Consider the following 26,529-nt stretch of genomic DNA (forward strand, 5'->3'; position numbering starts at 1 on the left):
ACTAATAAGGACATACTGTATAGCACAGAAAACTGCTCAATACTCTGTAAGGGCCTATATGGGAAAAGAATCTAAAAAAGAGTGGATATGTGTATCTATGTGTATATATACATATGATTCACGTTGCTGTTCACCTGAAACTAACGCAACACTGTAAATCAGCTACATTCCAATTTAAAAAAGAAAGCAGAGAGGTTGATAAATGAGTTCCTGTATGCAGCTGTTTATCAGTCTCCAGCTCTTTAAAATTTTTCTGTAACCTTTCATCTCTCCTTTACCCAGGGCCCAGATATTACACTGTCTAAACTTTACAAATTAATTGAAGAATCTTGTCCTCAGCTGGCAAACTCAGTGCAGATCAGGTAAGCTCCATTTTCTTCTGTATATATGAAAAGATGTCAAAGTAGATGGAAATTAGAAAAGGGCACATGGTGATTATTTCGTTAAAAAAAGATATCTTTGTTATTCTAGCTTGTTTTCCTAAGTACCTTAATTTGATTTTTTAAAAAAATGGATAGCATTAAACATACTGCTTCAAAATTTATTATTCTTCTGATGTACTTTGTTCCTTTTAGTTGTTGCAGAGAATTTCATTTTTACTGGCTGATAATGCTACTTTGAGAAATTTTATAATCAAGAAAACATCAGCAATGATACTTTTCAGAATATGGGGGTGACATTTTGGATTTTCAAATAGATTCATTTTAGGTGATTGTGGAATATGAAATGTGGGAAGATATTCAAAGGGTCTTCCTAAAATCCTTACCTCATTTTTCTTGTTCAGAATCAAACTGATGGCTGAAGGCGAATTGAAGGATATGGAGCAATTTTTTGATGACCTTTCAGATTCTTTTTCTGGAACCGAACCAGAGGTTCACAAAACAAGTGTAGTAGGTATGAAATTCTTCTAAGGAGAGCAGAGAATATTTTCACTGAAGTGAACGGCTGTCTGAGTCACACCTGTTAACTCTGCTGTAATCGGAGCACAGGCAGTGGGGATGTTGGACGTTTTAGTTTGTGTCCATGGCCTTGCCATTTTGATCTGTGTTTAAATAACTGTCTCATGGGAAAGCATCTTCTGTTTTGTCTACTGTCATCAGAGTATTAGACTGGTTGTGGAGCCTTTCAGGGTTTCTCAGCTCTCTCCCGTGGTCCTCTGCTCACTTGTACGCATTGCGCAACTAAGTCAGGGTCACCAGCTAAGGTTTTATGAAGAGAGTAGGAGTAAATTGTTGTTACGGTTTATAAGTCTAGGGTATACATGAAGTTTCCTGATGCTTTTCTGTTAGCTTTATAGCCGTGCTCCATCCACCTGACTTTTCTTTCCTGGGAGTTTTTATGTTATTCACCATCAGTTATTTGTTGATCTTCCCTGCGCCAGGCTCTGGACCTGAAGAGAGACTGGAACCTTTCTCTTAACGCACATTACATTCTTGTGGCTGTGGGGAGAAGGGCGGGCAGATAGTAAAAAGTAAAATACGATAACTTCTGATAGTTAGAACAGTCACGAGAGGATACATTGGCTGGATAAAAAGTGGAGTGTGGGTGGAAGGACTGAGCTTTTAATATAAAGAGAAAATCAGCTTCAAAGGTGATGAAAGAACATTCTCGGTGGAGGAAATAGCAACTGCAAGTGTCTTTTTTTCAATTATTTTGAAGGAAGAATTGCAACAAATGGTCCTTGACCTGGAGTCGCCTGGTTTTCGAGTTAATGCCTTCGCCTGGTCTGTGTCTTGTTTGTAGGCTTATTTCTGCGTCACATGATCTTGGCCTACAGTAAGCTGTCTTTCAGTCAAGTGTTTAAACTGTACACTGCCCTTCAGCAGTACTTCCAGAATGGTGAGAAAAAGACCGTGGAAGATGCTGATATGGAACTGGCCAGCAGAGAGGAGGGCGAAAGGAAAATGGAAAAAGAAGAGCTTGATGTATCTATAAGGTAACTTGGGTTTCTCCAGCGTGAATCCCTTTCCTGTGAAATAGCATCATTACAGGCACAGTAAATCCTCATGCATCCAGAGTTTCTGCATTGGCTCTCATCTTTCTGTCCCTCCAGATCCAGGAAGTGGACCTTTACATCAGTTAGTTCCTTCCCATCTAACTTGTGATTGGGAGGCACTGATGGGAAATTCAGAGGGTCAAGGAGAGTAAGGTCAGGGTGTTGATTCACTGGTTCCCTCCCTTCAGGGTCATAGTGGACTGGGTGTAGGGTCACCGCCTCCATCAGGTGGCCTGCTCGGCAGACCTCAAAGGTCTGGTTACTGGGAAGGTTTCCCAGGCCTGGTGCGAAAGGTGCCCCACTGTTCCCAGCTCAGGGGACTGTATTACTCACTATGGCTTCTCCATCCCCTGCCGCTGTTTCTGAAAGTGGTCCTTTATTAAACTTTTCTCCTGTTACCCCATTTGAATATGCCATTTGTTTTCTGCTGGGACCCCGAGCAGTAGTGTAGTGTTCATTATATCACAGTGAGTTAACAGTCGATTAATTCCGTGAAAACTTACTGAATGCCTCCTAACGTTTAAGCCCTGGGGATGTGGTGGCACTGTTCAGCTAGTTGTTCAAGCCCAAAGCCTAGGTGTGTCCCTGGGTCCTTCCCCTCCTTCACCCCAAGAGCCAGTCCTTCTGCAGATCCGGCCAGAACTTCCTCCACAGTGTGTTTGGAATCAGTTCACTTCTCTCCGTCGCCGCTGCTTCCCCGATGGTCTCAGTACCTGGTCTCTTTCCTGGATGACTGCTCCAGCCTCCTGGCTGCTTTCCCTGCCTCCACTCTTGTCTCCGTACTCTCAGTTTTTCCTGCAACATCCAAGGGAACCATCACGGATGTAAATCACACCACATGTTCTTACGCCCCAAACCCTCCTTGCCTGTCCATGGAATTTAGACAGAAATTGGGGCTACTGTGGCCCTGGCACCTGTCTGATCTGGCCCCTGTCATCTTCCTCACCTCTTTCTCCTGCCTCTCCCTCCACTGCCTCTGGCTTGATTTCAGTTTCTTGGCACGCCCAGCCGAGCTCTGCCTCAGGCTGTGCTCTCCCTGGCTTCTCAACTCCCGCCCTCCCTTTCACCCTTTGGCTCCCACCTCACACAGGCCTTCACTGACTACGTGTGTGAAGTAACCTCCATCCTAAGTACTTCCATCTTCTTTATTTCCTTCGTAGCTCTCCTCAGTAAGCAACCTTTTGCATTTATTTACCTATTCATTTATATCTGCCTGTGTCCTCCATCAAGAGTTAAGACTCTCCTTCTCTGTTATATGTCTTCCTTTTCCTCAGGGCTTGGCTTGCAGTGTCTGAATATGTGTTGGACGAATGAGAATCAGAACATGTCATCCAATGAGACATGTCCAGTGAGAGAATCAGAACATGTCGTCCAATGCCCGCACTGGTGACTGGCCCCATAAAACACTTTGTGTTGACTCCCTTCCCTTTGCTGTTTCATGTCCCCTCTCCCCAGCTGTTGCCTGGGATCACCTCCCAAATAGACCACTTGTGTTTGGAAGGAAAAACGCGCGCGCGTGTGTGTGTGTGTGTGTGTGTGTGTGTGATCTCAGGGAGCCCAAGGTCTGGGGAGGAAGACTGACATGGAAACGGATAACGACAAGTAACGGTGTGTTCAGAGCTCTGAGAGAAGCAAGCCCCCACCTGCCCTGTATAGGCTGGCCAACCCCCTTTGGGCCTGCAGGTGTAGCCAGAGAATATTTTCCTGCAGTTCCTAGGAGTGGCCTTTGTATGGTTATATGATTTGTTCAGCACACACTGGGAGCAAGAAGATTATAGTACCAGTGAGTACTTGCAAAAACTCAAACTTGCTCACAATGCTTCTCATGGAGTGGAAGGCTGTACCTTGTAGAGTTGAGTCTGGCTCTGGAGTCAGACCTCTGGATTTGAATTCTGGCTCTTCCACTCCCTCACTTGGGCAGGTCACCTTCTCTGTACCTCAGATTTCTCACCTGCAAAATGGGGCTTATGTCACCACCTCAGAGGGTTGTTGTGAGAATTAAATGATAAATCTGTATACAATGTTTGGAATTGTGCCTGGTATATTGGACAAATATATGCTATTCTTCTTGAAATTTCTCTTTTAAGAAGCTTCCAGGAAGCAATGTGATCTCTGTTCTAGCTACCTTATATGCTTTTAAAGTAGGAGAATGTCAGTTCTTCAGAAATGTAAAATTCAGACTTTTCTTAATTAGGTCTGACTTTCTCCTAAATTAATCTCATTTACTTAGGTCTAATTACATTGTTTTGATCCTGTTCTAAGAATTCATTTGTGTGTAATGTAACAGTATGTCTAATGTTAATGTGTATAGTTTCAGAAAATGGTATGCATTCAGTAAACTGAATTTCATCACTGAAATAGAAGAAATGTATTTAAATGTTATTCTACGGAGTTCCCTGGTGGTCCAGTTGCTAGTACTCGGCTCAGTCACTGGTTGGGAAACTAAAGATCCCACAAGCTGCACAGTGTGGCAAAAAAAAAATCCCATTACAGAAGAACGTGCAGACTGACATTTAGCTTCAGCTTTTCATTTGCTTATTGTTGCTACGGGGCAGCATTTGTTTCTTGCAATAAGAGAGGAGGCTTATAGGGTTACACCATGTGGGTTTGCAGCAGAGACTATTAGTTGCTGGAACTACATCTTCTCTGTGCTCCAGAAAGGACCTAACAGAAGTCCTTTTTAAAAAAACAAATTATTTATTCATTTGTTTATTTTTGGCTGTGCTGGGTCTTCAGTGCTACATGCAGACTCTCTAGTTGCAGAGAGTGGGGGGTCGGGGGGGAGGGCTACTCTCTAGTTGCTTTGCACGGGCTTCTCATAGCAGTGGCTTCTTTTGTTGCAGAACACGGGCTTCAGGGCCCAGGGGCTTCAGTAGTTATGGCTCCCGGGCTCTATAGAGCGCAGGCTCAGTAGTTGTGATGCACGGGCTTAATTGCTCCGTGGTATGTGGAATCTTCCTGGACCAGGGATCAAACCCATGTCTCCTGCATTGGCAGATGGATTTTTTTTTTTTTTTTCCCAACTGCTGTTGCTCAAGCATCTCTGCTCAGACAAAACAAAAACATAAACCCAAATGATTGAGGTTAGAGAGAATACAAAATAACAATGCTGAGAGCTGGGATGGGGAGCGGAGGCACATCCTTCTCAGATTAGAGCCGCCTTTGCCTTCTGTCTGTGGAGTTTGCTTCCTCCCACTGGGCTGTTGGAGAAGGAAATGGCAACCCACTCCAGTGTTCTTGCCTGGAGAATCCCAGGGACGGTGGAGCCTGGTGGGCTGCCGTCTGTGGGGTCGCACAGAGTTGGACACGACTGAAGCGACTTAGCAGCAGCAGCAGCAGCACTGGGCTGTGGCTTGCGGGTCTGAAATCCATTCTCCACTGGGCGTCGACAGCTGTAACCACTGCTGTCAGTTGATGAGGCTCGCCTGTTGCCCTACCAAGGAGGTGCAGGATGGATTTTCAGTACCATGGGTCCGCCTGGTGTTGCTGGTTGTAGAACTGTAGTTTGATCTGATCTTTGATCTGACTCACAAGGTTCATGGACAGCAGGATTCCCCCCAGCTGCGGGATGGCCAGGCCCAGTGCCACACCACCACGTATGAAGAGGTTGCTGTGTATCCAGTTGACCAATCTGTCAGTACAGCCATGGGTGTAGATGACTTGACTAGCTTCCAAGTAGTCAAAGGCCTGCATACCTTGGCCACACATGGTTTGATCACTCCCTAGTTGGGGGTAGACAAACAATAGGAGTAATGCATAGAACAGTGCTCATGGCTGGGGTTGTCTTCTGAACAGTTAAAGTACATGTTCAGGGACCAGTCCTTGTAGGAAATCCCTCCACAGTAGCTAAACTCCTTCTGGCCAAAAATCTATGAGGTTCTGAAGGTCCAAGTCATCTCGGTAGTGCACGATGGCATTTTTGATAATCTTACTAACTTTGCCGCACACTTTGTGTGAGAAGACGAAGCCCAGGACCCCGCTGCTAGCTGTAGCAGGAACACGATGGTCTGCCTCCTGCAGACGTTCTCGCAGAGAGATCATCTGATGTAGCCGCAGAAGGTGAGCAGGAACCTCAGGATGCCCACCATGATCAGCAGGATGGCTGGGCCCATGGCCAGGCAGGCCAGCGCTGCCTCTGGGGGGAGCGGCTGTCTCTCTGTCTGCTCTGGTGCCGACTGAATGGGGTACCCGGGGCGGGGGGGCACTCCCAGAACTGTCCTCCTCCCCTGGTGGGGGATTCTCCAGTGTGGCTAGGTAAAGGTTACAGGGAGCAGTACTGCCCTCCCACGGGGAGAACACCAAGGGCCTAGAAGGGTCTGTACCCTTTAATTTGAAGAACTAACAACTTAAGAGCCTTTATTCCCAGGCTTGAGAGAGAAGGAACCATCTTCACTCCAGAAAAGAATTAGATTGGCATTAGGCTCACTGGCTTTTGCCGATTCTGTTTCCTGGAGACTTCGTGTAGAGGAGTAGGAATGGAGGTTGAGTTTCTCCAGAACAGAGTGAAGGGAGGGCTGAAGCCTGTGGCTAGTCTTTGCCCTAAGCCTAAAATGCAGGCGGATCTCAGAAGATTCGTGGGAGCTCGGGGAAATCCAGGTGAACTGACTTGGGTGGCCAGGCAGAGTAAACCTCCAGGATTTGGCTAGAGGGTGGCTGCCCCCTTAGCCCCATAGCTTCTGTGGGGAGGAGGGCTGAAGGGCCAGGGGTGAAAGAGACAGAGGGGAAAGGGGCTGGCAGGCTGATTCTTTACCATTGAGCCACCAGGGAAGCCCCAAAAGTCCCCTTTAACAAACATTTCTAACAAAAGTAGAAAGTCTTTGGTGTTTCTTCACTTGTCAATGATTTAATAAAAATCTCCCAACTTCATTAATTTATTCAACAAATGCTTATTCAGTGCTTTTGGTGCGCCAGGTACTATGTTAGGTGCTGCGTTTTCTCCGTGGAGGAAAGTCCCCATCCTCATGGAGTTTACGTGGGGAGGGTGAGAGGGGAGTCGAGAGGTAACTACATCAACAGGTAATGTAACTTCAGAGTATGCCACGCAGGAAAGGAATACCTAGGGCTTGAGGATACAGAGTAACTGGAGTGCTGTCAGGCAAGGGCCCTTTCAGACTGGGAGCTTGCTGACAGAGGAACCAGCCCTGAGAAGAGTTGTCAGACTCTTGCAGACTCACAGCTCCCAAGACAGGACAGACTGACATGCCGGAGGGACAGGAGGAGGACAGTGTGGCCTGAGCACGTGAGGTCAGGAGGGGGGGGCTAGGTCATCCCTCTAGTCACATACCTCCAAGCATTCAGGTCCTCATGGCCTCCTTGGGTGTTTTGAAACTGTTCCCTGTCTCAGTCCTTCCCCTCCCCTGCTTTTGTCTTGTCACTATCCTGCTCAGGAAATCTCCAGAGACAGAGTCTCCCGGCCTGGTATCTGAGGTGTTCCCCAGTTGACCTTTCTGACCTCAATTTCTGTTCCTCAGCTTGGGTCCTTTACCCCAGCCATCCAGCTCTGCTCGTATCCCTCCAATAGGCCGGGCGTTTACCCATTCTGCGTCTTTTATTTTCCTTTCCTAGAATGCCTTCTTCCATCCTCATCATTTCTTCACTCCTTCCCCACTTTTAAAGTCCTCACCACTCCAAGTGGAGTGGTTTCTCCCGTTTCTAATGTAGCGATAATATTCATTCATTCATATTGTACACTGCCATCACGTCACATGGGCTGGACTTAGCCTTCACCAAGACCGTGAACCCGTAAAGACGTTGTATTTTCAGGGACGTAGACTTGTGTTTTATGTACGCCCCCGGCCTCATTTGTTGATTGTTTAATCCTGTTGTATTTTTAAAATTTCAGTTATAGTGGGTGATTTAAGCACTTTAGAGGAGTTTCCAAAGTCCTTTTGAAAATCAGATGAATGCCATGTACTATCCTCGCATTAAAAATGTGTATTTTGCATGCAGTTTTACAAGGCTCATGGGCTCCTAAAGCCCTTCATAGGCCCAGGTTAAACGCCTTTGATATACAGCCACTTGTAAGTCTAAAATTCTGTCTCAGCTGGTAATTGGATTCATAAACAAATTTATTTGAGTCCTCTTCCTAAATGAATAACACCCTTCCTAAACTGAATACCTTTGTGGCCTGTTAAGAGTTACTTTCTCTGGCATGTATTTGAGGCCCTGAGGAAGCACAGGAGGAGTCAGTAAAAGGATGGTTTGGGCAGTGGTATTCTCACTTGCTTTTCCCAACCTTGTTCACGTTGGCCACTGTTGCCACCATGGAAGAAAGTGAAAGTGAAATCGCTCAGTCGTGTCCAAGGCCAAACTTGATCTTCATTTATAGTAAATCTATTTGCCTTTATTTGTAGCTTTTTGCTTTGTGTGATTTGGGTTCTGTCTATTTTATTAACATTTATTGTTCTTGTGTCCTTTATTATAAACTACCTCAAATCTTTTTTGGGGGAAAGCGTTAAGTAAATAAAGCATCTGGTGATGGTGAGCATCATGGACCTTAGAGGAAGGTGGGCCAGGAGCAGTGTATCCCATTTCATCCAGATCCTCATTGGCCTGTAGCCTTTTTGTGTACTGCCGTATTTATTTCAAGACTTGGGCTTACTTTCTTTGAGGGATATGTTAAGAGAAAAGGGCATCTTATTGCCCAGACACTTCACTCTTTTCTGTTTGAGAACGTGGCCTATGAATTTTCTTTCCATTTCCCTCTAGGTCACTGTTGTTTCACTGATCTTTGTTGTACCGGGTTGGGGCTGGTCCTGGGCCTCTGATACCTGCAGAATCTGATATACTTGCTGCCTTGTGAAACCAAGAGAATATTAGAGCAGCTTTTCCCAGAGTATTTTCTATGGGATGCTAGCCCTTCTTGATAGATGTGAGGAAAGAATTCCTCGTTCAGATGAATTTGGTAAATGGTGCATTAAATAAAAGTGAATAAAGTGTCTCTCTGTTGGATTTATTTAATGTGTGACTTGAATCTCCAAGGAGAAGAGGGTATAGAGCTGTCCCCAAGTGATTTAAGCTCAGCAGCATTTTTTTCTTTTAGAATACCCATTTCCATATTGTTTGCATGAAACAGTTTGAGAACTGCTATATTAGACAGAGTACTTATAGAAATATTATTGAGTAAACATTAATTTTTTTATCCATTATAAGCCTGTATAGAGAAAGCATTTCTTCAGAATCATGTGGCAAAAGGGTATTATTCATACCCTGTTCTCAAAAATAAGACTGTGCATGCATAGATTTCTCAAGTTTAGATTTTTATCAGTATATATCTTGTTTATTTGTTCTGTGTAATCTCAGCTTCTAGGCAAATGGTTATTTTTTAGATGAATCCTCTTGTTCTTGAGTATAGCACCGTCTTATATCTGTAGTGAAGCATGCGAAACTATTCATTTATCTCCCGAACTCTGAGTGCCCATTGTGCGCCTGGGCACAGACTGGGTGTTCATATACGAATATACGAACAGCCAGTGTGACGGTGCTAGATGCTGTGACCCGTGTTTCTGGGAGACAGTGGGAGCTCAAATGAGAGATGTCAGGAGAGATTCTTGGAGGATATGGCACTTCAGGTATTCTTGAATGATGGATGGTGCAACAATCAAACAGTAGATAGAAAAATGGGCCTTGCAGGTCAAGGAAATGGCGGGTGTGCATCTTGGCATGATAGGAAATTGTAAGGAGTTCATCAGGGCTGGGGTGTAGATGAGAAGGCAGAAGAGAGAGGTAGGACCACTCAGGAAGCATTGCACCTGCCCTGGTAAGCACTGTGGGCTTTATTCTGGAAGGCAGTGGGATTCCCCAGAGGGGCTTTAAATCAGGGGTGATATACTTGCGGCATGTGGGATCCTAGTTCCCTGACCAGGGATCCAACCAGCATCCCTTGCTTTGGAAGCAGAGTCTTAACCACTGGACCCCCAGGGAAGTCCCTAGACTTGCATTTTAGAAAGATCATGGTGGAGGCTGTATAGAGTTGAGATCTGCTTATTAAATCGTGTAAACTTTTATCAGGACATTCAGCATCATTCCTGAGAAGAGAGAATTAATTTAAAAGTTTTTAAGCTTTTCTGATGAAGAATCTATTTGACTTTGTAAGCATTACCATTTTTCACTATTGTGTAATTCTTTATTGTTTTTACTTAATTTTTTTCCAGAGAAGAAGAGGTATCTTGCAGTGGGCCTCTGTCCCAAAAACAAGCAGAATTTTTTCTTTCTCAACAGGTAAGTTGATTCCGTGATTTGTCATAATTTTTTTTTTTAATTCTGACATTGTTTGTTGTTGCTGTTCCGTTGCTCAGTCATGTCCGATTCTTTGTGACCCCATGGACTGCAGCACACCAGGCTTCCCTGTCCTTCACCATCTCCTGTCATGACATATGTTTGTTATGTGAGTAGGTTTATTAGTAAAGCGGCATTATTCTTACTCTTGGTTCTTTTTTCTTCACTAACAATGCAACGTAGCTATATGTCCCTCCCTATTTAGTATGTGATTTTATTTCTCTATTAGAGTTGTAATGCATGTTCATTGAGTAATGGTGTGTGACTAACACAGCCCCAAAACGTGATTTGGAAGATTTACTACCCTTTTCCCAACTTTTCATCACGGACATTTTCAAACAGAAATAAAACTGAAAAGCCTTGTACAGGAAATACCCACATACCCATCATCTGGGTCCTACAATTAATATTTCGCTCTGTTTATCATACATCTACCCATCTGGTCACCATTTCCTCTTTTTTTTTGATACATTTCAAGTTGCAAACACCAGTACACTTTAGCCCAGACATTTCTTACTACTGTTTTCAAACCTACTTTAGAATTTTTTTTGTTGTTGTTAATACAAGCTGAACGTTTTTCTTTCATGTTGTTTTCAGCAGATAATTTTGATTTTTGTTCAATTTTTAAGTTTCCTCTAATTTTATTATTAATTTTCTTTCTGCTGAAAGATGTAATGTTTAGATCTAGATGCAGATAATAGAGTCACCCCTGCAAATGAATTTTAGACAGATTAGAAAAACCCATCTAGACAATTGGTTACCTGTAGAGGAGAAAATAAAGCTGGACCCTCACCTCATCTTTGCACCTCAGTACTTTACAGGTAGATTAAAGGCTTCACTATAAACATTTAAAGTTATAATTAGACTAGAAGGAACTCCATATTAACTTTTAACTGATCTCTGGATGGGGAACTTTCTAAACATAAAAACTGTGGAAGAAAACATGTAGGAGATCATTTGACTTTTTTCAGCATAAAAATGAAAAATGTCTGCATGTTAGTACATGTTCTGACAAAATTAAAAGTCAAACAACAAAATGGGAAAAGGTTTTGCAATACATATGACAAAGGATTGATATTTTTGCTTTAAAAATGGTATTTTCAAAGACCAGTTGATGATGAGACAAATGTATAATATTTGAAAAGGGCAGATAGTAAAATGATATATTCTAACTTTGTTTAAAAAGAGTGCATGCTGCTGTTGCTGCTGCTGCTGCCAAGTTGCTTCAGTGGTGTCCGACTCTGCTACCCCATAGACGGCAGCCCACCAGTGTATATGTGTAAGCACATATACACACAAACACACATACATATACACACACATAGAAAAAAGACTGGAATAAGATACACTGACATGAAAATGGTGTTATTTCTGGATGGAAGAGTAACATGATTTTCTGTGTGCTTTTCTATTTTCTTTTGTATCCTTTTTCATATTTTTGGAATCTTAATGCTACAATGAATTAAAATGGAGTTAGAAATTATTGTTAATCAAAGAAAAATTTGTCTAGGTAAAATTGAAGTGTCTATAACCCAGTTAAGGGTTAATCATTAATTTAGAAGTAGTTTTCTAAGTATTTTATATAATCGTTGCTGGTAACATCCATATGAAACAGATAACCAGGAGAAGGGCAAGTGTGTGCCATAAGGCTCTTTGCCAGACTATGAATACATACTTCCTGCCTTGAAGGCACTTATAGTCTGGGGGTGGGGTCAGCTAGCACTTTTAATATAATTTAATAAGTACTGCAGGAAGGGTTAGTGCAGGGAGCTTATAGGAGCATGTAGGTGCTTATGGGAGAAGCAGGTGGCTGAAATCTAAACTGGGCCCTGAAGCCTGAGCAGGCGTTTGCATGGAAGAATGTGTGGGTGGGGTTGGTGGTTGTGAGACATAATTCCAGGAAGAGGAAACAGTGTTCTGCAAGGTCAAGAGGAGAGTGTAGGAGCTTTCTTGGTGGCACAGTGGTGAAGAATCCGCCTGTCAATGCAGGAGACACAGGTTTGATCCCTAGTCCAGGACGATCCCACATGGTGGGGAGCAACTTGGCCCACGCGCCATAACCATTGAGCCGGTGCTCTAGAGACTGGGAGCCATAACTACTGAGCTCATGTGCTGCAACTACTGAAGCTCTAGAACCTACACTCTGTGACAAGAGAGGCCCTGGAATGAGAAGCCTGTGCACCACTAGAGAGTAGATCCTGCTTGCTGCAACTGGAGAAAAGCCCGCACAGCAATGAAGACCCAGCACAGCCAAGAATAAATAAATGAATAAGATTGTTAAAAAAAAAAAGAGGAAAATGTAGCTGCAGAAAAGAAAGTAATCAGATGTTGTTGTTTAGCATATATGTCCATATGTTTATTGGCCATTTCTTTCTACTGAGAGTTGTCATTTTTAACTTTCAGGCTTCTTTATTGAAGAATGATGAGACCAAAGCCCTCACTCCAGCTTCTTTGCAGAAAGAATTGAACAACTTATTGAAATTTAATCCTGATTTTGCTGAAGCGGTGAGCCTCTTCCAGAATCTGTTCCTAAATTAAAAAGCAGGGACAAGACTGTTGAATAGTCGAGTAAAGGTGGATTGGCCTGCTGACCTGGGTTCTTGGAAAGAAATCCTGCGGTTGGCACGGCATGTAACTGACTTAGCCTAGGCTCCTCCCCCACCCCGGGCCCAGGAGGGATTTCTTCAATCTATTGATGTTCTATTTCATTCATCATCTCTCTAATGTTGTGAATTATGGACAGGAGATGAAGGAGAGGACAGACTGATTTTTTTTAAGTTTGAGGCCCAAAGATTCTTTTCTCCTCTTTTGTAAATGTTTTTGTTTTTGTTGTTGTATATATTTTTTAAGTTAAAATAATTCTATTCCTTATTGAATTTTTATCCTGAGAACTTTCTTAATAGCACCTGGGTTTTGCCATCTGACTTTATCCACATATAGAAATACATCTGCCTTAGTAACTGGGATCTGCCTGCTGGAGGGAGTTTTAATTCAGTGAACCAAACAAAATGAAAATAGTGTCAAAATAGAAGATAATTAACTTCTAAAACTAATAAAATAGTAAAAGTCTCACTGGGTTTTAACTTGGACATTTAGAAAAATTGGTTTTATATTTGTATGAATTCAGGTTTTAAGATCTTTTTTTTATACTGACACAATTCCTTAATACCTAAGCTAGGTGATTCCCCCTCCATCCTCATGCATAATCCATGGATCCTAATATAACCAGTGGATGAGTATTTAGGACAAAAGTCTGACACCCATGCTGGTGGAATTCCCTATTTTTTGTTTGGGGACACATTCTAGGGGAGAAACCAGCTAATGTACCTTAAGTCTATTTTATTCTGCCTCTGGGGAAAAGATTAAGCTAAACTGTGACTTAGGAGGGTAGGGGATACGTGGATGTCTACAGCCAGTGGACCTCTCTGAATTAATCTAACACAAGAGGAATAGAACATTTAAAATATGTTGAATGTTCCTCCTTTTAGCACTACCTCAGCTATTTAAACAACCTCCGAGTCCAAGATGTTTTCAGTTCAACACACAGCCTCCTTCATTATTTTGACCGCCTGATTCTTACTGGAGCCGAAAGCAAGAGTAACGGGGAAGAGGGCTATGGCCGGAGCTTGAGATACGCGGCTCTAAACCTGGCCGCCCTGCACTGCCGCTTTGGTCACTAGTAAGTGTATAAACTTTTGTCCCTGTAGAAATTGAAGAAACTATCTCTCAAATGTTAATTGAGATGTGTTTTTTAAAATAGGCTGTATTTGACTTAAAGAATGAACTTAATGGTTACCAGAGGGGAAAGGGTGGGGGGGTAGGGATAGTTAGGGGGTCTAGGATTGGCTGTTTTTATATTTAAAATAGATAACCAGCAAGGACCTACTGTGTAGCAAAGGAACTCTGCTCAATATTACATAATAATCTAAATGGGAAAATAATTTGAAAAAGAATAGATGCATGTATTTAATAGATGTATAACCAAATCACTTTGCTGTACGCCTGAAACTAACACAGCATTGTTAATCAACTATACTCCAATATAAAATAAAAAGTTTAAAAAATATGCTGTGTATTTTTTAAAAAGGAGGAGGAGGGGGAAGAAAAGAGAAAAACAGATTGTTCAACCTGACCTTGTCAATAACTTGCAAAGAAGGAAGCCTTTTCCACTGAACAGAAGATAATGAAAGAGTCTGCCCCCTGGAGTCACTATTTAGCATTACTGTTTAAGTGCCTGGCCTCTTGCATTACTTCTAAGAACAATGGGCACTGGATTAAAAGGAAATTAGGTCATTAGGCCAGAGATTCCCAACAGGATTTTTCAGAGGAAATAATGGGTATGTAAAAGTTATTTTCAGTATTTCAAAAAGCCAAAAGGAAGCTGTGCCTTTATTTGACAAAAGACTATGTGGCTTGACGAAAGTCACATGTTTGTGTTTTTGGTTGGAATTCAGGGGGCTCAGTGAGGTGACAATGACTTATGCCATTGTTAAGGTATGCCTATGATTTTAATAAATAAAAATAGGAAATTGATCAGTTATTTTATTAATATTTAGTAAATAGAGTTAACAGGATAGTCTTTCAAAATATGGAATCTATTTTGAAAATAATGAGATAACGTGAATAATGGTGAAAAGGTAGGAAATTACTGATAGAGTCTCTCTACCTCTCTATGGCTTTTTCCCATTTAAGAAAAATTGGTTTCTGTCACAGGCATCTTTAAGTAGAGACTAGAGTGTATTTCTAGAAGTGTAGTGTCCAAAGTTCAAGAACTGAGACTTCTACACCTTGCTCTATGGCCCAGGCAACAATAAGGTAATTCTATTAATTCTGCTTGTCACATTTTCAAAGGGACATAGACAAGCTGGAGCTTGCCTGGGGAACAGTCTCACTGGAGGCATTCAAAGTCATGCCATATAAATAGTGTGGGAAGGATGTGGAATGTTTAGCCTGGAAAAGAGACAGTTTAGCTAAGCGTGTATTTGACATATCTTTCTGTAGTGAAGGTCGTGTGAAAAGGACTTAGATTGGTTGAGGGTGTGACTACTAGAGGAGATTGAGAGCTGGTAAGTGCCAGTTAAAGGGCAAAACATTTTTGCTGCTTATGAGGAGGAGATTTCTTTGTATAGAACCTTCTGAGAAAGGTGTCAGCAGAGTGCTCAGGTGTGCAGCGGGGGTGACATTCAGAGAATTCAAGCCTCAGATTGATACTTGACCCAAAAAATGTTTAAGGCTACTCTGAACTCCATGATTTTGTGAGAGTCCATATTCTAAGAGTCAACTTCTTTTTGTCTACCCAGCTTTAGTAACCTCTTTGATCACAGCCTTTCATGTTTTATGTACTCGTAATAAATAGCAACACTATTTGAATATTTGCCAATAACCTGTTTCTGTGCTACACACAGCTTGCCCTTGCATTTGGAAGTTTGTATGTAGTCTGGTAGACATAAATAATTAGTCTGTTGATGTATAGAATTTCTCTGTGTTTGCAATATTGTCAATGGATAGGCAGCTAACTGTATGGAATTAATTACTAGTTAATTTCTGATTTACTCAACTCCAGGCTTCTTTATTTTTAGTCCTGGAGCTATGAGACTGTATAATTGCCCCTGAGCTAATAGGATTGTGGTAATTTCTTAAAAATCTATGTATTAGGCATTGTTCTAGGTGCTAAGGATACAGCAGTGAAAAAAAGAGGGAAAAAAAATACTCTGTTCTCATAGAGCTTCCAATGGGAGAAATAAATAATAAATAACACTAAACATAATTTATCAGATAGTGATAGATCAGGATAAGGGATTAAAGAGAGATGATGAGTGCTATTGTTTTCATAAGTAACACTCTTCTTCCAGATAATTGCACTGGTGTTAATCTTCAGTTTGTAAAATTTCTGTTTAAATATTAAGGCCCTCCCTAACCTTTGTTAATATTTGAATAGAGATTTAAATAAAGGATTTGAGGGAGTGAGTAATCTGTGTGTGTATCTGGAGAAAGAATATTCATATCGCCTAGGACAGCAAGTACAAAGGCCCTGAGGCAGGATTTACTTGGCATGTTTGAGAAGGAACAAGAAGTGTGGTCAGAGTGACATAAGTAAGGGGGGAATAGAAGAGAATGAGGTCATAGAAGTGGCAGAGGTCAGAGCATTTAGGGTCCTGTAGGCCCAAGTAAGGACATTGGCTTTTACTCTGAATGACATAGGAAGCTGTTGTTAGAGGCTACAGATCTTTCTGCTCTGGCATTTTGCAAACAGTGTGACAGCCAGCATGTTTCAAATATTTCAACCAGTTTGCTTCTTGCTCTTTAATGAAAATTTTTGTCAGAGGTGTTTCTGATGAGCAGCGATGGAAAACCATTGGTTCTTCAAGGATTTGCCAGAAACTTTGAAGTTTCTGTGCTGGTAATCTACTTTTTCTTCCTGTCTGGGAAAAATAATCTTTCTTTAGTCCTGTTTTAGCATCCTATCTGTACAATTCTCCCAGAAGACTTTTTCTAAACATAACATAATTTATTTGGTCATCAGATGTTCAACAAAGTTAAATTGACTGGTATTTATAAGGGGCCTCTGTGTGAAGATATGCTTCCTGCCTTCAAATAGCTTATATTCTGGTGCATCTTATCATTAAAAGGAATTTAAAAGAAATATAGGGGCTTCCCTGGTGGCTCAGAGGTTAAAGCTTCTGCCTACGATGAGGGAGACCTGGGTTCGATTCCTGGGTCGGGAAGATCCCCTGGAGAAGGAAATGGCAACCCACTCCAGTACTCTTGCCTGGAGAATCCCATGGATGGAGGAGCCTGGTGGGCTACAGTCCACGGGATTGCAAAAAGTCAGACACGACTGAGCGACTTCACTTCACTTCACTTCAAAAGAAATATAAAATAGGTTAAAATGTTTCTTTATCCAAACAGGTAGTTCAGTTCAGTTCAGTCACTCAGCCGTGTCCGACTCTTTGCGACCCCATGAATCGCAGCACGCCAGGCCTCCCTGTTCATCACCATCTCCTGGAGTTCACTCGGACTCACGTCCATCGAGTCCGTGATGCCATCCAGCCATCTCATCCTCTGTCGTCCCGTTCTCCTCCTGCCCCTAATCCCTCCCAGCATCAGAGTTTTTTCCAATGAGTCAACTCTTCGCATGAGGTGGCCAAAGTACTGGAGTTTCAGCTTTAGCATCATTCCTTCCAAAGAAATCCCAGGGTTGAACTCCTTCAGAATGGACTGGTTGGATCTCCTTGTAGTCCAAGGGACTCTCAAGAGTCTTCTCCAACATCACAGTTCAAAAGCATCAATTCTTTGGCACTCAGCCTTCTTCACAGTCCAACTCTCACATCTGTACATGACCACAGGAAAAACCATAGCCTTGACTAGATGAACCTTAGTTGGCAAAGTAATGTCTCTGCTTAGTATTGAGGAAGAATTCAGCTCTCCCTGTTAAAATTAACAAAGTTAATATTGCTCTTATTGAAAGAAAATTTTCAATAAAATTTTCCCTACATAAGTGATACCCATAGAATTTCTGATTTTATTTTGAGATCTCAGTGACCCAGCATTTACAGAACTTCTGTGACTTGCCACTGGGAAACCCCAAGTTTAAGACATCTCTGGTGCCCCCTGCAGGTTAAAGAAATAAAACTAACATTAAATAGAGGGTGGTATACAATAGTATTAATATTTAATTAAGCACTGCAAGCAGATACCATTTCTATGGACTTTTTCGGAAGTGAAGTCTCAGTGGGGCCAAGAATAGTTTTTTGGGTTTTTTTTTTTGCCACGTTGCATTTTATTTTATTTTATTTTTTTAATTTTTATTTTTACTTTATTTTACTTTACAATACTGTATTGGTTTTGCCATACATTGACGTGAATCCGCCATGGGTGTACGTGAGTTCCCAATCTTGAACCCCGCTCCCACCTCCCACCCCATATCATCTCTCCGGATCATCCCCGTGCACCAGCCCCAAGCTTCCTGTATCCTGTATCAAACATAGTCTGGCGATTTGTTTCTTACATGATAGTATACATGTTTCAGTGTCATTCTCCCAAGTCATCCCAGGGCCAAGAATAGTTGACTGAATTTCCACAAAAGTTTCAAGGTTGGGGGAGACATCCCAGATGGAGAGGAACCACATGAGCAGAAAAAAGAAATCTCAGAAGTGAAAATCTTCCAAATACTTTTCAAAACTAGTTTTGAAAAAAATTATAGACATATCAAATGCCATAGTTCACAAAATTTTTCAAATAATGCTGAAAGGAAGGTGATGAAAAGTAAAATCTTACATCCTCTCCTTGTCCCTCCCCTCAGCAGGGTGTGTGTGTGTGTGTGTGGTGTGTGGGTGTGTGTGTGCTTACATGCATACGTGCTTAGTCACTCAATTGTGTCCAACTCTTGCGACCCCATGGACTGTAGTACCCCAGGCTCCTCTGTCCATGGGATTTGCCAGGCAAGAATACTGGAGCAGGTTGCCATTTTCTTCTCCATTGGATCTTCCCATCTCAGGGATTGAACCTGTGTCTCTTGCATCTCCTGCATTGGCAGGAGGATTCTTTTAATGCTAAGCCACCTAGGAAGCCCTCAGCATTAGACAACTAAAAAAAAAAAAAAAAATCTTAGGAGCTGAGATAGGGAAAAACCAGTACTTCAGGTCCCTTTTAGTAGAACTCCACCTTAGAAGGGACCTGTTCTGTATCTCTAGTGTTACTGTTTCTTTTGCTACTGGGATGGGGGTGTCTGAGGAGTAAGCCCACGGTTTCAACTTCCAACCCAGAGGCCTGCATGCTGGTGAATTACCATACAGATGACTTCCTGTTACCGTTGCTTACACATGTTTGTGGTTGTTAATGAGTTATTAATGTTCAGTCTGTCCTTAGTCAACAGGCAGAGCTTGCCCTGCAGGAGGCGATTAGGATTGCCCAGGAGTCCAACGATCACGTGTGTCTCCAGCATTGCTTGGTGAGGCCACCCTCCTGTCTTGGAAGTTCTGCCCGTGGGTTGGGTTGTTGGCCTCTGAAAGGGCCCATATGAATTAGGTTGTTTCGCAGTTGGAAGGTCCTCAGTGGTGATGGGAAACTAGTTAGATGGTCAGGGGGATTCAGGAAAAGCAACCCAGCTGTATTTATCTTTCTTAATTCTTGATGTCCATTTCATTTGGGGGCATTTCTTGTCTACAAATTTAAATGCAGCTTGCCATGCAAAACGGTCACAGCAAACAGTGGCACAAATTTAAATGCAGCTTGCCATGCAAAACTGTTGCACCAGACACTGGCACAAAGGAAATGTGTTTGCAGCACCTGGTAACTGGATAAGAGCTTGTGCTGTCAAAGCGTCATCGCCAAGCACATCATCAAACAAGTAGAACCCAGTTCAGCAACCACCTGAGAATTTCACTTTCTCACTTCCAAGCCTTCCAGGGGCCTCATGTCTTTTTTTTCTGGAACATTTGCCACTCACGGCTCTCAGAGGTGAAGAAGATAAATGGCTTGTTTATTTCAGTCTGATGGTTTTAATGTGTTAGATGGGTTTCATTTCAGTTCATAATTTGTGAAAGTGTGTTTTAGAGGGCTTATTTTGTCCTTTGTTAATTTGTTCTTACAACCATGCTGATGCTTTCAGTAGAACATTAGCCATTATTGTTGTTTTGATACATTTTGATGACTTCTCTTGCCAGAGCTGGCTTTACGTGCTGGGACAGAAGAGATCTGATAGCTATGTTCTGCTGGAACATTCTGTGAAGAAAGCTGTACATTTTGGGTTACCAGTAAGGCTCATCTTTCTATGAGATTGTTTAAACAGTTGGGGTGGTTTTATTCTTGGTAGTTTCATGTGCCCTTAATTATTAATCAAACCACTAAGTTCTTTGAATAGGTTTCTCTCTCCTCCTCTTATCCTAATAACATCCGTGAAAGTTCCATTTATCAACTTGATGAGATCTTTGTTTAGTATATTGATCAGTACTAAACTTGCACACCTTTATTTAGAAAATTTTTAAGAAAGACTTATTTTTAAACCAGTGACTAGCAAACTCTATAGCCTACGGGCCAAACCTGGCTCACTGCCTGCTTCTGTATGGCCCTCAAGCTAAGAATGGGTTTTACATTTTTAAATAGTTGGGGGAAAAAAACAAAGAAGAATATGTGGCATAGACCAAATGTGGCCTGAAAACCCTAAATTATTTACTCTCTGGCCCTTTATAGAACAAATTTACTGATCCTTGTTTTAAGTAATAAACAAAGCCACGAACCAGTAAACCTGTATTCCCCAATGACAGATGCTGAGGGGCCTTGAAAAGGCACAAGTCCTACACATGTAGAATCTAGATTACTATTGCTCAAAGAACCTTATTCTGTCTCAAAAAAAAAAAAAAAAAGATAGACTTTGTAAGCACAATTTTTGTTATGGATTTAAGTGGACTTGTCTTTAGTTGAGCTTTCATCCTTGAAAATTATACCAGAAGTTAATGAAGAGATAGTTATGCCCCTAATAGGCATTTTTTCCTTAATCTCCTAGTACATAATGTACCCAGCAGTGTTTGACATATACTATGTCATTTTAATCCTTAAAATAAGTCTGCATGATAGGTTTGATGCCCATTTTACAGATAGGCTTGTCTAAGAAGCTGAGTGACTGGCCCTAGGTCACACAGTCAGGAGCAGAGGCAGTGTTTAAGTCCAGATCCATTTAACTTCAGAGCTGGCCCTTCTCACTGTACCATTAGCTTCTCTTCCATCCTCTAGTTTTTCAGGAACATTTCTCATGTGGGTCAGGGTCAAGCTGCAGGTACTTTCTTTATAAATAGTGATGTCATTGTGCATGTGTTGAAATATGCCAACTTTCTGAAGAGCAAAACAGATTCTGTCTTGTCATCTCTATCTTGAATAGTGCATTTGTCTCTCTCCTTAGTACCTCGCCTCCTTAGGAATACAGTCCCTGGTTCAGCAGAGAGCTTTTGCTGGGAAGACGGCAAACAAACTTATGGATGCCCTAAAGGACTCGGACCTCCTGCACTGGAAGCACAGCCTGTCTGAGCTCATTGATATCAGCATCGCCCAGAAGACAGCCATCTGGAGACTCTATGGCCGTAGGTGCGTCTTCAGGCCTGCCGTCAAGGCTTCGAGGACGCAAGTCCTCTTACAGATGAGCGGAAGCCAGTAGACTAGTGCTCTGAGGGCCAAATGGATGGAGGCTGTTTGTGCAGGGGGTTAAAGAAAGTGCTTTAAAATTTTAAAATATTTTCTACTTTGCACACAGACTTTGCAAAGGTTTTTCCTATGCTCATTTTTTTAAAATCTACTTCTTTTTAAAATTAAGTAATTATTTATTTTTGGCTTCACTGGGTCTTTGTTGCTGCGTGCGGGCTTTGTCTAGTTGCAGCAGGCAGGCCTACTCTCTAGTTGCGGTGCACAGGCTTCTCATTGCAGTGGCTTCTCTTGTGCAGCACTCGTTCTCAGACAGGCGGGCTTCAGTAGTTGTGGCTCAAGGGCTGTAGAACTCATGCTCTGTCGTTGTGGTCCACAGGCTTAGTTGCTCTGAGGCATTGTGAGATCTTCCATGACCAGGGATTGAACCCGTGTCCCCTGTATTGCAAGGCAGACTCGTGACCACTAGATCACCAGGGAAGCTCCTTCTCTGCCTGTTTTTATTTATTCCTCCCAGCTGTTCTGGGAGGTGACTTGGGGGGTGATCTCCATTCTCAGATACATAGGACAAGGTTCACACATCTGATCTGCCCCAGATAACAATTGAGTTAACAAGTGTGGACCTCCACACTCTTAACTGAGATCCTTGGACTCCAAACACCATGCCCCTGTGCTCTGAGATGCCATGGGCCACAGTCACTCAAGTCGAACACCATCTTAACCCCGAAGCTGTTATGTAATGAAAGCTGCTTCCCTGTTAACCAGGGTGTGTTTTCTGGACCATCTCTGGCCTGGTGTGTGATTCCCATTTAGCCTCCTTTGTTGCTGTTCATGTCTGACTCTTTACGACCCTGTGGACTGCATCCCACCAGGCTCCTCTGTCCTCCACTCTGTCCTAGAGTTTGCTCAAATTCATGTCCAAGCTTGGAAGTAAATTCTGAACCAGATTTTTAATCCTGGAGCCCTGTTGCTACCTCACCTCTCACCTAGACAATCTGCTGTTTCTAGGAATTTGGTGATGAAAGGAAGTGCCTATTGTATCAGTCTTGTTTTTGTGCTTGGAATAATTGTTGACACAGTGTGGTGTGAAACAGATGCAGACACTGGCCACTGCTTCCACCGTCAGAGCAGCTGGTGCCAAGATGGCATCAGGTCTGAATTTACTGTGAAAGCTAATTAACATACTGCGGCCCCAGAGAAGATTAGAGGTGGGGGTGGGGTGGGGGGAGGTCTGGAACTTGGAGCTCCCTGTTGCATCATAACCACCACGTGTTTCCTTTGAGGCCACACTTCTAGATTGCTTTCCTGCTCTCCTTGTCCTGGCATTGGGAGACAGCTGCTCTTACGGAACCAGAACCTGCAGAGAGGCGTCACCTCCTCCCATTTCCTCTCGGGGTAACTGTACGGTGCAGCTGAGGGGCACCTGGGTCTCTCAACTGACGGGGATGCCTTTTCGTCCCCTCCCCAGCACTATGGCCCTGCAGCAAGCCCAGATGTTGCTGAGCATGAACAGCTTGGAGTCAGTGAACGCAGGCGTGCAGCAGAACAACACGGAGTCATTTGCTGTGGCGCTCTGTCACCTCGCCGAGCTGCACGCGGAGCAGGTAGGCAGGGGACCAGGCCAGCGTGCTTCTGGAGCAGTACAGGCTCTGCCATTTCTTTCCTCTCAGTCAGTTCAGTCACTCAGTTGCATCCGACTCTTTGCAACCCCATGAATCACCACACGCCAGGCCTCCCTGTCCATCACCAACTTCCGGAGTTCTCTCAAACTCATGTCCTTTGAGTCGGTGATGCCATCCAGCCATCTCATCCTCTGTCGTCCCCTTCTCCTCCTGCCCCCAATCCCTCCCAGCATCAGGGTCTTTTCCAGTGAGTCACCTCTTCACATGAGGTGGCCATAGTATTGGAGTTTCAGCTTTAGCATCATTCCTTCCAATGAACACCCAGGACTGATCTCCTTTAGAATGGACTGGTTGGATCTCCTTGCAGTCCAAGGGACTCTCAAGAGTCTTCTCCAACAAAAGCACTGGACAGCTCTGGTTGGATGGAGGTGGTGGAATGGTGAAATCCCATGAGTAGAAATGGACTGGGTACAGAGTCTACAAGGTTTGTGGAGCTGAGGACCTCTTCCGGCATCAGGGAAGGGACTAAGAGATCAGCTATTTCTAGGTAACAGATGGAATAAAAAGGAGCCTTTGAAATTTAGGGTGGAAGAGCTGTGTGTTTGTGGGAAAGGGAAGAACATAATAAGAACACAGCTAAAATGATAACAGCTAAAGTGTGTCGTACATTTGTTCTGTGCTGGGCTCAGTGATTTCCATGTGTGATCATCCAGATTCCTCACAGTAGCCCCATCAGGTCAGCTTTGGTATCATCCCATTTCACAGAAGAGAAATTGAGTTCTCAGGAGCGAAGTCCCAGACCCACGACCAGTGAATGTCAGTGTCAGATCTTCAACCCAAGGCTTACTGATTCCGAAGAAAGACACTGGGAGTAGGGCATAACCTTGACTTACAGCCCAAGTAATTTTACATAAATCTCTTTATAGGGGATTGATGCAAGGGTCGCTCACGTTGCTCTTGGCTTTCTTTTCCCTCTGCTCAAAAACATCTTTCATGAGAAAAGGTTGGGGAACGCTCTTATCTAGAGCTAACTCACTAACTGCTGCCTTGCTGTAAGTGCATTTCCTTGATCATATCATTTTCTCCACCTCTTTGTGGTGTAATAATGATCTCTAGGTTGTATCGCAGCACTCAATATTCTTCAGTCGTCAGCCTGAAGATCCTTGAGTGGTTTCCGCCCCTTTCAGAAGTCTGTAAATACTTCTCTCTGCTGGATATATTTTAGCATTTTACAATTCTCTAACTAGCTATGGAAACAGAGGGCGTGAATGAGCTCTGGCCGAAGGCATCTGCCTGCACCTCCGTCAGCTGCTTTCTTCTTTTACCTGGGAAGCATCACCCATGCTTCCTAACATCAAAACAGGCCAGCGGCTCTTGCTGTTTGCTTTCCTCCAGGAATGCTGCACATTAATCACTTTCTCCTTGTAATGGCACTGGAACCTCTTTAACATTGATTCTTTTCCTCTGCTGGTGCCTTGGTTAAGTGGAGCATTTGTAACAAATGACTCAGGGCACATTCAGTTAGGTATTGGTATAAGCTTCATGTTGGCTTTTTTACCCCAACAACTTTATTGAGATGTAATTCACATGCCCCACAGTCCACCCATTTAAAGTGTCCCCTGGTGACTTTCTCATGGTATTCTCCCCACTGTTGTTGTTATTTAGTTGCTCAGTCATGTCTGCCTCTTTGCAACCCCATTGACTGTAGCCTGCCAGGCTTCTCTGTCCATGAGATTTTCCAGGCAAGAATGCTGGAGTGAGTTGCCATTTCCTTCTCCAGGAGATCTTCCCAACCCAGAGATCAAACCTGCGTCTCCCGCATTGGCAGGTGGATGGATTCTTTACCACTGAGCCACTTGGGAAGCCCCTTTCTTAGTGACCTGACTCTTAAGCAGTGAAATAGGGAGTTCTTTGGCTGTCCAGTGTTTAGGAGTCCACGATTTCATTGCCGAGTGTCCAGGTTCATTCCCTGGTTGGGGAACTAAGATCCTGCAAGCCAAGTGGCTCAACCGAAAAAGTAAAAATGAACAGTGAAGTAACTTCCCTTTGGTCCTTTTTGGGTTATGTAGGGTAGAAATTATTTCTTCTCTGCTGGAATGGAGAACTACTTGACAAAAATCTGGTCTTGGCTCACTTCTTTAGCCTTGACACTTTCTCCAAGGTCAGTTGTTAATTGTTCTGTGATTTTTACTGGGGGTTAGACCTGAAAAGTAACCTCGCTCTTTGACTCTGTATTAATCTTTCCATCTCCTGCCCCCGCTTCCATCTCTAGGCATCTGTGAAAGCCCTCATCGCCTGGTTCCATTGGAAGCCTCTAATTGCACAGCTAGAAGACAGTGACTGCTTTATTTCCATTCAGTCCCTTTCCCCCCGCTCTTCAACCTGCCTCAGAAAGACTTCTTTAATGTTAGAACATCGACCATGTAGATAAACCCACTGGGCCGATGACTGTTACATTTTCAGTTACACAGATTAGATTTACACCTGTGAAATTAAGCTTGGCCAGCTGCAGAGAAGGCAGTTTTATCACGAGTTTCTATTTGCTCTTTTATTTCCTTTGTGTGTGCTTTAAGTTATATCCTGAAATTGATCTCCAGATAAGCTGGATGCTGCCCTGTGGTATGGAGAAGGCAATGGCAACCTACTCCAGTACTCTTGCCTGGAAAATCCCATGGATGGAGGAGCCTGGCAGGCACGATTGACTTCACTTTCACTTTTCACTTTCATGCATTGGAGAAGGAAATGGCAGCCCACTCCAGTATTCTTGCCTGGAGAATCCCAGGGAGTGAGTAGCCTAGTGGGCTGCCATCTGTGGGGTCGCACAAAGTCGGACACGACTGAAGCGACTTAGCAGCAGCAGCAGCCCTATAGCATATGGCAGTGTCTGGCGCTTGGGTGAACCGGTAAAGAAGTGATGGGGTCTGAGCTGCTGTTGGCAAGCTTCCTCCTACAGTCCAGAGGAAGTGTTGAGAGAGCTGGCCCCCTTTGCTCTCTCTGCATAATTCTGATTGATTGTGTCACGTCCCTCTCCCGGCCTCAGGAAGCGACAGGTCACAATGGGAATGTTTTGGACGAGTATTGCCGGTTGTGCACTGTTCTTTCTACTTGGCCTGAAGGTTTGACAGCCATCCACACGCCCAACTCCGTAGGGTAGTCATGAAAATAACTGGCAAGATTAGCCAGTTAAAATCACAAAAATAAAAAGATTAATGATCTTCTATTGTAATTCAATTGTACTGTCCATTTCATCCACTTCAAATAGAAGTTCACTTGTGGTCTTAAGTGAGCTTCTATGTAGACTGAAGATAAATTACCTAATCAGGGTCTTCCCTGGTGGTCCAGAGGCTAAGACTTTGTTCTCCCAATGCAGGGGGCCTAGGTTTGATCCCTGGTCAGGGAACTAGATCCCACATGCCGCAACTAAAGGTCCTATATGCGACAGTGAAGATGGAAGATCCTACGTGCCCCATCTAAGACCTGGCACACCAAAATAAATAAACA

The 26,529-nt window shown here is 43.2% G+C and overlaps 1 protein-coding gene and 1 pseudogene across 1 annotated transcript in view; one reads left to right on the forward strand and one right to left on the reverse strand.

Annotated features, from left to right (window-relative positions):
• ANAPC5 (anaphase promoting complex subunit 5) overlaps positions 1-26,529 on the forward strand; it is a 35,942-nt gene that overhangs the window by 3,026 nt on the left and 6,387 nt on the right. The window contains exons 2-11 of the mRNA XM_069557821.1: positions 283-362; positions 785-894; positions 1,744-1,936; positions 10,150-10,216; positions 12,677-12,778; positions 13,762-13,952; positions 19,142-19,223; positions 19,939-20,028; positions 21,171-21,352; positions 22,875-23,010. Coding sequence (XP_069413922.1) covers positions 283-362; positions 785-894; positions 1,744-1,936; positions 10,150-10,216; positions 12,677-12,778; positions 13,762-13,952; positions 19,142-19,223; positions 19,939-20,028; positions 21,171-21,352; positions 22,875-23,010 — 1,233 coding nt within the window. The remainder of the gene's footprint in view (positions 1-282; positions 363-784; positions 895-1,743; positions 1,937-10,149; positions 10,217-12,676; positions 12,779-13,761; positions 13,953-19,141; positions 19,224-19,938; positions 20,029-21,170; positions 21,353-22,874; positions 23,011-26,529) is intronic.
• On the reverse strand, positions 5,425-7,197 carry LOC138422816 (tetraspanin-33 pseudogene; annotated as a pseudogene).

This window comes from Ovis canadensis, chromosome 17, assembly GCF_042477335.2.
Source record: "Ovis canadensis isolate MfBH-ARS-UI-01 breed Bighorn chromosome 17, ARS-UI_OviCan_v2, whole genome shotgun sequence".
Classification (NCBI taxonomy): domain Eukaryota; kingdom Metazoa; phylum Chordata; class Mammalia; order Artiodactyla; family Bovidae; genus Ovis; species Ovis canadensis.